Raw genomic sequence first — 11,376 nt, 5'->3', positions numbered from 1 at the left:
TAGTATCAGCCTTCTTTATCAACCTGCTTTGCATGGCAGACTGTACATCAGGCGCAAATAAATGATTTTCAAGCCCCTGATGTGTAGCCTTCCTTGCATGACTGGTGTGTTGGAGTAGTATTGGGACTAAGATGGAGGGGGGAGAGAAAGATGTGGTTAGAGAGGAGGTGGAGGAAATGGACAAAGAGAGGGGAAGAGTATATGAATACACAAAGAAAGGGGGAGGTGGAGATAGAGATATATGTGTCGAACATATATGCAGGCAAAGCCGCGTGGAAAAGGCTGTAGGTAAATATAATTATTTTTTGAAAGAATAAACCGCCGTTTGACTGTTGGCTCAAAACCATCGAAAACTTTTTAAACATAATTAGTTCCTTAATATTCTTGTAGTTGACCTCTCACGCACTTTTACGTTTAAAGAATGTCTGCTTGACGAGTAAACCGAGCGGAATTTCTTTTGTGCACTCTTTATTGGTTTAAACTGTACTCAGTCGATCGGCAGCTTTTCAGCTTACGCTTTAGTAATGTACAATCGTTGAATGGCGTGCACGAAATAACGGGCTGTCTGTTTGCTTTTTATTATTTGTGATGTGTTCTAATCTCTGGAGCGAGGAGAAAGGTAAAGCTGTGACTAAGTTTTGTTACAGTAAAGACGGAAGTCGGACAGTGTACAGCGACTTTGTGTGCAACAAGTTGAATATTTTTTGCAGGCTGTTAGGGTTGTTGTTCTGGTCCTTTCCAGGCTACATCGAAAAACATTGCAGTGGTGTAGAACTGTTTCCCGTTAAATTACTTTTGCGCATTGCTCGGATTCACAGAAACAACGCATATTTCATTCAGGACTCCTGCAGCCACTTTTTCTCCTTGGACCGTTACGTAGCAGGCACACTGACTCTGTACAATTGTAGGTCAGCTCTCCTTTGAGTGGGCGCCGGCCGGGTTGCTAACAGGTTCTCTTTGTTGTTGGCAGGCCTGGCTCCAGAGTTCCACCGCCACAGGGTGGTCCGCCCACGCATGTTCCACGCCCGTGAGAAGAGGGAGATCTCCAGCTCTCGCCATCCGGTGAGTACACGGACACATCGGCCACTCTCGCATGGCCAACCTGGTGCGCAGGTTTCAGTATTGTTAACTGCTTGTTGCAGCAGACTGGTTACCGGTAAGGCCGTAATGGATCGTGCCGCATCAGTGAAACATTTGAAACAGCCATTTGTGTGATATCTAATCTACATTGGTCCATTCCTTGTATTATTTATATTATTGTTCGGCCTCCTAGCCCCCCTGCCCCCCTCGCCAAAGTGAATCTATTTGTTCCCATCACTATCATGTGGAAATACGGTCTGTTAATCAGAGCTCGGTATGCAGTCTATAGTAATCAGTAACGTACTTCAGTGTATCACATATAGACTATATTTTATTGCTAAGAGCGCGACAGCCTCGACAACATTCATAACGTCGAATAAACAATAAACAGAAAAACTTTATCCAGTATTGCACTATCTTCACTCTTCTCACAATTAATAACGGAAGTTATATTAAAAATTGAGGGTATAATTAATAGAGCACTAGAAGATTATTCTCAATAATGACTCAGAATAGGGACTATGCAAACAGCAGTCTGCACCTCACCAGGAACCATCAATGTCGTACATTACTGAAAAAAAACTTGCTCTTCACATGCATCGTTTCGGCCTCCTTCGGCATTAACACTCAACTGCTTTCTGTCATTGCAGTCTTACCTCAAAGCGAAGTATCTGTCACAGCCCTAAGTAGATAGTTCCATGAATAAGGTTTGTTTTTAATATATCACCAGTGGCACATCTTTGTTTCACTGTGATGCAGCATATTTGACTTATCGACAATAAGATACCTTCAGGTGTCCCCCGTCTTTACCTCTCAGAAACAGTGGGATCTTTTGTGAAACATCCACCGCATTCAGGGTAGGAACCAAGAATTGTGGGAAAAGTATATAGTACCGTAGCTTCTTTGAAAAAACAGCAGGGAATTCTGGTCGTGAATTATTAAGTCGATAGATCAAAACAGCAAAACGTATTTTGATTTTGGTTATGTTACCCTTGATACTGGGAAATATGTCAGTGACTACTGCCAATTCTGACGCTACCTCAAGCAAACACCTAACGCCTTCAAACTTGATATGAATTTTCCAGAACAGCAATACTGGACTTATCGATATCGACGTTTCAGTCGTGGGGGCATCTATTTTCTCTGACCCAAATTGCTTCTTTCACATGGACATTTGGTTTAGTTTTAGTTTTTTGTGTTTATTGCACTGGAATTTGTTACACCAAGTAACTCAGGCCACAATAACGAAGAATTCAGTCTAGTTCGAGTCACATACTTAGCATTCAACTGTATATTGTGACAGTTTTAATTTGTCGTTGTTAGAAGCAGAAGATGGAGATAGAGAAAGTGTACGAGGATTTTGAACATGTAAGTCTGTATGTAAATGGAGATGAATATCTGCTAAACATATCTGATTGGAAAGCTGTAGCAGAGGAAGGAATATAAGAGTTATGGGAGAATAGAAGAGGAATAGAACAGAAAGGCTAACTGAGTTCTGTAACAAATTTAAGTAGTAATAGCGAATACACTGTTCAGAAATCACCACAGAAGGGGGCACATAAGGGGGCGATCAATAACTTGCTGTTTGAGGGTGTTGCTGTAGTGCATACCCAACGAAGCGCCACTCCGATGCAGGTATGTAAGCACCGCAATGAAGGCAAGGGATTAGTGTGGCACTCCTGTCTTTCCGACGTGCGTACGGTAAATACGGAAACGTGAACTATGGCGACGTTATTACCAAATGCGTCCAAACAGGACCAACGTGCTGTTAGTCGTTTCTTGGCTGCCGAAGGACAAACACCGGTAGACATCTATCAGAGAATGAAGAATGTGTATGGGACAGCATGTCTGTCAAAAACCACCGTTGTGCAATGGTGTGCCAAGGGGTGCTGCAGCTTCACGATGACGCTCGTCCCCATATCGTAAATGTCGTAACGCAGAAGTTAACGTCGGCTCAAGTTGGAGACACTCGACCACCCGCCCTGTAGTCCTGATCTCTCCCCATGCGATTATCACGCCGTCTGTCCTTTAAATTAAGGCCTTGATGATTCAACGATTCCTCTCGGACGAAGATGTGCAGCAGCCAGTTACAGACTTCTTCACGCATCAGGGCACGATGTTTTACCAAACGGGCATCTTCAACGCGGTTCATCGGTCGGATGAGAGCCTCTGTGCTCACGGCGATTTTGCCTTGTTGACATACGATTCTGGACTCTACTGGCTTCGATCGGAAACTTTTTGATCTCCTCATATACTTCGAAAAATCTGGGGACACGCGGTGATTCCAGCTGGATTACATCATGGACAGACAGAGATTCCGAAATCCCATACATTTTGTCTCATGCCTCAAGGCAATAGTTTAGTTAGTTCAGTTCACACTGGGACGACAGCGATACGACATTGCGGTGGTGTACGACACCAACACATACACTATGTGATCAGAAGTATCCGGACACCCCCATAAACATACGTTTTTTCATATTAGGTACATTGTGTTGCCACCAACTGCCAGGTATTCTATATCAGCGACCTCAGTAGTCATTAGACATCGGGAGAGAGAAGAATGGGGCGCTCCGCGGAACTTATGGGCTTTGAACGTGGTCAGGTGATTGAGTGTCACTTGTGTCATACGTCTGTACGCTAGATTTCCACACTCCTAAACATCCCTAGGTCCACTGTTTCCGATGCGATAGTGAAGTAGAAACGTGAAGGAACACGTACAGCACAAAATCGTACAGGCCGACCTCGTCTGTTGACTGACAGACCCCCGACAGTTCAAGAGGGTCGCAATGTGTAATAGGCAAACATCTATGCAGACCATCACACAGGAATTCCAAACTGCATCAGAATCCACTGCAAGTATTATGACAGTTAGGCGGGAGGTGAGAAAACTTGGATTTCATGGTCGAGCGGCTGCTCATAAGCCACACATCACGCCAGTAAATGCCAAACGACGCCTCGTTTGGTGTAAGGATCGTAAACATTGGACGATTGAACATTGGAAAAAAGTTGTGTGGATTGACGAATCATGGTGCACAATGTAGCGATCCGATGGCAGGGTGTGGGTATGGCGAATGCCCGGTCAACGTCATCTGCCAGCGTGTGTTGTGCCAACAGTATAATTCGGAGGCGGTGGTGTTATGGCGTGGTCGTGTTTTTCGTGGAGGGGGCTTGCACCCCTTGTTGTTTTGCGTGGCACTATCACAGCACAGGCCTACATTGATGTTTTAAGCACCTTCTTGCTTCTCACTGTTGAAGAGCAATTCAGGTATGACGATTGCATCTTTCAACACGTTCGAGCACCTGTTCATAATACACGGCCTGTGCCGGAGTGGTTACACGACAATAACATCCCTGTAATGCCTGCACAGAGTCCTGACCTGAATCCTACAGAACACCTGTGGGATGTTTTGGATCGCCGACTTCGTGGCAGGCCTCACCGACCAACATCGATACTCTTCTCAGTGCGGCACCCCGTGAAGGATGGGCTGCCATTGCTCAAGAAACCTTCCAGCAACTGATTGAACGTATGCCTGCGAGAATGGAAGCTGTCATCAAGGCTAAGGGTGGGCCATCACCATACAGAATTCCAGCATTACCGGTGGAGGGCGCCACGAACTGGCAAGGTGTCCGGATACTTTTGATCACATAGTGTATCTCAATCGATACGCCCGACGCAACAGGGGGTGCTGGTTGTTCCACGCAACTATTGTGCAATACAAATTTCAAGTCGTCAGAGGTGCCTTGAAAAAAATTGTTTTATGTAAATGTAGCATACGTACATCCGTCCAGTTTAATTTGTCAGTAAAGCTTATGTTTTTTTTTGTAAACATTAAAATCGGCGGCTTTTATAATCGCATTTGTTCTCCGTTATGTAAGATTTTCATCAGACTCTAAGTAAACTATTCGGTTAAAAAAAATAGATTTTTTTCACATGTTATAGTCTGACACCACAGCTCGATAATGAAGAGGTTTCCCTTATGCTGTTGCCCACAGTTGGTGCGATACTTTGCAAATAAGTAAACCACCGAGCATGTTAAGAATTTTCAGTGAAGAATACAGTCGTTGATAAGTTTACTTTTGGTGATTTTTAGCTGATATACTGCTGCATACGAAATATAGCTAGCATATAGAAACCGTTTTTAATGGCGGAAAGAGAGCAGAAACCGCAGTTTAACAAAAACCTGGCGTTTGCCTGGTATTTATTTTGCCAATTTTGACACAGCAGCCGGTCGGTACTGTTGGGCCTTCATGGCCTGTTCGGGCAGAGTTACCTTTTTTTAAGTGTAATATCGAAAAAAATTTCGTTTCCATGTGTTCGTGGAAACACCTTTGAAATTATGAAACTGACTTCCAAAGATATATGCATGGTATACAAATGTTTAAGTATAGCTGCCTCGCGTGTCTGCTATGCGCTTTTGTAAACGTCTCCATGGCAACGCTTCTTCATAGACACCTGTTGTTTTCGCCTACAGCCGTTTGCCCTTCGCAGTTGAAAGCTGTCAAAAGCGCTGCCAGGTGTCAGATTTCCTTAAGTTGTCTCGACTGTAGGAGTGTCTCAGTAGTAAATAATGAATGTATTAAAACAGCGATTGTTGCCTGACAGGAAGGGATATGTGCGCCTAGTTTGTCCAAAATCGGTCTAGTATTTTAGGAGGTGATGTAGAAAACACACACCCACACATTTTCAGTTTTTTGAGCTTTAAATAATAAGACAAAAGAACACGCTCTTCAGAAGAGGTCATGATTGAAACGGAAACGTGATTGGTGCTGTCTTGGTGCTTGTCATACGGCGAACCGCAACATTCCAGTCACAACACGAGTGTAGCATCTGTAAGCATCGCGTCGCACGACCTCTATCGCAGCGTGCCCTAAAGTATCGCATATCGTATCGTCTCAGCGTGAGCCGCGTCTCAAAGTAGCACGCCCCGTCAACACATGCTACTGACTAAGAATGACGATCCTGTTTTGTACCCTGATTTCCTATGTAATTACGCGAACCCTCCTCGAATCAACTGAATAATTACTCAATGTTGCCCTACCAGTTGACGGAAACCTTCCAAACTTATATTTCATCACAGTAACAAACTGTCCCAATAATTCTTTTCGCTGCGACAATTCCACGCGAAGCCCGAACGACGACTCCCAACCCGCAATCTATGGCAAGACCGTCAGCGCTATGGAATTCTCGAACGTAACAGCAAGACAATGCCCTTCTGGAAACGGCATTCTCAACTCCTAAAGTTCAGAGAACCTGCGATGCGTTAAGGGGTACTTTCTGCTACGTGATACCACTAAGACAGTAGTGCCCTTTACACTTCTAGGGAGAACCCAGGAGCAGATATCGACTCTGGTCACAATTTAATAATGACGAAGAGTAGACTGAAGAGTAAGAGAATACGTGCGGGAGAATGAGTGAGAAAAGAAGTAGCATATTGAACTTCTGAAGAATGATGAGGTGCGTTTGCAGTTCTTTAAGACTGTGGAAGCTGTCGTTATGAATACAATAGGCAGTTCAGTTCAAGAGGAATTGACGTATCTAAAAACGGGCGCTAACAGACTTTGTACAGATAGCTATAGGTATGAGGAAGGAAACTGCGAAGAAAGCTTCACTAACAGAAGGGATTGATCTGCGTAAGCAGAAAACACACAAATGTTCAAGAAAAAACAGTGCAGCAATACAAGTCATTTGTGGATAAAATAAACAGGAAGCCAAGGTGAAATGGCTTCAGCAAAAATGCGAAGAAGTCGGAAAAGAATGGTCGTCGAAAGGACAGATGCAGCACGTAGAAAAGTGAATACATCCTTCTGTGAAATCAAAAACAAAGGTGTCAGCACTAAGAGTGGAGGAGGAATTTCATTGTTAAACACAGAAGATAGAGCAGATAAATGGAAAGACTTCATTGAAGACGTCTACGAGATGGAGGAACTGCCTGATTCATGCTAGAAGAAGAAATGGAAGTCGATATGGAAGACAAGGAACATCCAGTATTACAGTCACTGTTGACGGATGTTTAGAATAGTGACGATCAAATAAGGCGGAAGACATAGATCGCATTCCTTCAGATTTTCTGAAATCATTGGAAGAAACGACTATTCAAGTTGGTTTGCAGAATTTTTGGATTGGAGATAGCAAGGGCGGATAAGTGCAAAAACTATCGCAGAGTCTCCAGCTCATTCCCCCAATATGCTGATAAGAATGCTATACGGAAGAATGGAAAAGAAAATTGAGGATCCGTTAAATGACGTTAGGAAAGGTAAAGGAACCAGAGAGGTTTGATAATGGGAGCAAGTCTTGAGAAAAATCAAGCCACTTTCATAGGATTCATCGACCTAGAAAAAGCGTTCGGCAGCATAAAATGCTGCAAGATGTTGGAAATTATCAGTAAAGTTGGTGTAAGGTACATGAAAAGAGGAATAATAATCAGTATGTACAAGAACAGTGTGTGAAAAATGAGAATGGGGGACCAAGAACGACGTGCTCGGATTAGGAAGTTTATAAAACCTTTCGCCCTTATTGTCCAATCTGTGCATTGGAGAAGCAATAACACATTTCAGGAGTGGGATTAAAATGCATGATGAAAAGCTATCAATGATAAAATTCGCTGATCGCAGTGCTAGCCAGAGTGAAAGAGAGAAAGAACTGCAGGGCCTGTTAACCTGAAAAACAGTCTAATTAGTACCACACTATAGACTGAGGGCGAACTGAAGAAAGGCGAAAGTAATGAGGAGTAACGTAAGTTATGCAGGAAGTGTAGGTGAAGATAGAGATCGGAATATATCCAACAAATAACAACGGACGTCGTGCTGGGCCACATTAAACCAGTGAGAAGACTGGTGACAAAAGAAAAGGTTGTCGAACGATCTGTTGCAGTTGCAAATTACACTTCTGGAACTGAAACTCTCCGAAAGAAGAAACGATATGTAGGACTCATGCCGAGGCAAGAAAGAATGGTTGATTTGGCAATGAAGGAGTGTATGTTGGATAAAAATTGTAGAGGGAGGGAGACGAAGGTTTGACTATAGTAAGCATTTCGCAGAGATGAAGAGGTTTGGACACTTTGTACTAGCTTGATTATAACAGCAGCAGTGTAAAGTAAATTTGGTTGGAAGCAATGTGTATTACTTCTTTCAGGGACTTGTTTTTGGTGCCCTTATAAAGAACAAAAGTAGTGTCATTAAATGATCGCAAAATGACATACTCGGTCGACATGACCTATCTTCTGCTTGAGCGAAAGTGATGGAAAACATTGCTCAGCACTCATGGAACAAGATAGCGCAGCGGTGAAAATTTTGAACCCTGTAGTCTGCCTTAACCACTTGTAATGGTATTTGAATTACGTAACCATTACGGCAGCTCACCTGAACCTCTCGACACCAGTAATATTCTACTGTGTTTTTGCAAAGTAGTTGACATATTTCTGAGACAACATTCAGATTTGATTTCATTTGTGATACATCGATATGTTTATATTGCAATGATATTATTCTTATGTGTATTCTTTCTTTTGTCACTATGGCCTTTGACGTACTTGTAACTCTGATTTTTGGGCGCGTAAACGATTATTAGTTAGTTGTTAACTTGTTAGAGAGTCGGACCTTGAGAAAGTCAAGTGTTGGACGTCATGTTGGAAAGACGCATAACGTAGTCCGCTTATAAAATGTGAACTTTAACAGTGACTGTGAGAGAGATGTTTTCAAGTATGTTTTGTATTGTGAAGTGATGTTTTGTGTTTACGTGATATTGCAATAAAAGCAATTAAAAGGAAGTGTAACTTAATTTCGGAGTGCTGATTATTATTTTACATCACCATTGTCCAGCAAAAGTGTAATCTTCAAGGATGGTTTGTGAAGCGCATCTACATAACTTTTGAATATAGCAGAATAAAATCTAGGCCTCTTTGCATCAGAGCTTGGAATCATAACCACCTAGATTTTCAACGATTGAACCATGATTTTACGACGAGACCAGCGTGGGAAACACAAAAAGATGAGTGCCTAGTTTTTTGATTATTACATGAAGTGACTATTAACTGTGCTCTAATGACTCCTGCCACATAATATGACTATTGTTGCCCGAAAATGCAGTATTTAGCAGCGTGAGCAACACCACAATCGTTATTAAATGCTGACCTTTGTTGTGGTAGTGTTGTTAGACACTGCAAGCGAAAGCCACGAATATTCCTTTAGCGAGGCCGTAGGCGACTTCCTCCCACCGCCACGTCCATTTCAATTAGCGGCTCGTCTGTAATGGCCTCGCTGCCGAAAATGTGTTGAGCTCTTAAGGGCCCTACACACGCACCAATCGACCCACTAATTACATTGCTGCCCACACACCCCCTGACTCTTGACCGACTTCACTCAGCTCATACGGCGCCGCCCTGTTCCTGTCGCTGGTTGCGAATTCTTTGTTACATTCATTGAAGTTACGTTCTAGAAGATGCCGCTTGGTATTCCAAAGACACAAACCCTATGATTTGTCTTAGCTGTTTTTAAGGTAAGAAAGCCAAAAAATCCGGGAGAAAACTGTGGTCAAAGAAATGGATAATGCAAAGGTAGAAATGCACCAACGCCCTGCTAATTAAAAATGGCTCTGAGCACTATGGGACTCAACTGCTGAGGTCATCAGTCCCCTAGAACTTAGAACTAGTTAAACCTAACTAACCTAAGGACATCACAAACATCCATGCCCGAGGCAGGATTCGAACCTGCGACCGTAGCGGTCTCGCGGTTCCAGACTGCAGCGCCTTTAACCGCACGGCCACTTCGGCCGGCTGCTAATTAAGGAGAAGGCTGTGTGTGTTTATTTATTTGTGGTGTAGTGTTAACGAGCTGGGAGTCGATGATTTTCAGAACTATTAAGAATGGATGAAACAAGGTGTTTGAAGCTACTGAAAGACTTCAGACAATATTTGACGGAAAGAATACACTATTGAGACAAGCTGCAAGCTGCGAGTGGGGAGTCTTAGTTACAGTACGGTTTCTAGCTACTGGCATAAGTTACGATGACATCAGGTTCAGTGCAACTGTTTCCCCACAATTATTATTTGAAATGATTCCGGAAACCTGCAGTATGATTTACCACTTGCCTCAGCTTATGTCTTGCCGTCATTTAGACTAATTTACCACACTTTAAGACACGGAAGCGTAAGTTCCTAAATACATGGTTACGGGGGAGGTTGAGGGAGTTTGGTGGATATAGAGTAGGGGCGGAGACAATTTTTGAAAGATTCTGGAGGAGCTTGTTAGAACTAAAATCATGTTTGCAGGATGCAATTCAACATGGTCAAGAGTAAAGGCCTTTATTAAATTTTCATTTCGTGTTCAATCAAACCACCCTGTTTATCACAAATTGTTACGTAACTAACTTTTCAGGTTGTTAATTGTAAATGGAGCTTGTTGCCGTAAGCAACAAGTTCATATTATTACATAAATTTTGGCAAGTTAATATTTTAAAATCCTGAAATATTTTTAACGTCAGTCCACAAGTTTCGAAATTGGATCAATAAAAAATGGAGAAAGATTAAGGCGGTAGTTGTAATGGTTCAGATATTCTACATAGTCTTTCCCCCTCTTTAGTGGCCGGCCGCGGTGGCCGAGCGGTTCTAGGCGCTTCAGTCCGGAACCGCGACTGCTACGGTCGCAGGTTCGAATCCTGCCTCGGGCATGGATGTGTGTGATGTCAAAAAATGGTTCAAATGGCTCTGAACACTATGGGACTTAACTTCGGAGGTCATCAGTCCCCTCGAACTTACAACTACTTAAACCTAACTAACCTAAGGACATCACACACATCCATGCCCGAGGCAGGATTCGAACCTGCGACCGTAGCGGTCGCGCGGTTCCAGTCTGTGTGATGTCCTTAGGTTAGTTAGGTTTAAGTAGTTATAAGTTAAGTCCCATAGTTCTCAGAGCCATTTGAACCATTTTTGAACCTCTTTAGTGCAATGCGCAGAACGTTCATCCATGTGAAACTGTGAGAAAAGCCCTATTTTGGTTGTTGCTGATCTCAAGCACCAAAGCGTTGACGTTTAATGTGAATTCCTGCTCTTTGTTGTTTTGTGGTAGATTCGTACTGCTAAAACAAAGTCTCGTCAGTCGTGACGATTTTCTCCAAAAAAGAATTGTCCGCATTTTTCATTTTCATCAAGTCGCGGTGGGCGTCGACGCGTCGACTTTGTTCGGGAGTCAAGACATGCTTTGCACACACATTTTTCTCTTCTTCGAGACTTTCTGGAGAATGACTTCAGTACTTGATTTAGATATGCTGGTCCATTACGATCTGTGACACGACGA

The 11,376-nt window shown here is 43.0% G+C and overlaps 1 protein-coding gene across 1 annotated transcript in view; it reads left to right on the top strand.

Annotated features, from left to right (window-relative positions):
- Nucleotides 1–975: 975 nt before the first annotated feature.
- LOC126251439 (mucin-17) overlaps nucleotides 976–11,376 on the top strand; it is a 138,742-nt gene continuing 128,341 nt past the window's right edge. Inside the window, exon 1 of the mRNA XM_049951863.1 lies at nucleotides 976–1,062. Coding sequence (XP_049807820.1) covers nucleotides 1,015–1,062 — 48 coding nt within the window. The 5' untranslated portion in view covers nucleotides 976–1,014. The remainder of the gene's footprint in view (nucleotides 1,063–11,376) is intronic.

Source organism: Schistocerca nitens, chromosome 4, assembly GCF_023898315.1.
Source record: "Schistocerca nitens isolate TAMUIC-IGC-003100 chromosome 4, iqSchNite1.1, whole genome shotgun sequence".
Lineage (NCBI taxonomy): Eukaryota > Metazoa > Arthropoda > Insecta > Orthoptera > Acrididae > Schistocerca > Schistocerca nitens.
This window is presented reverse-complemented; position numbering and strand designations above follow the sequence as displayed.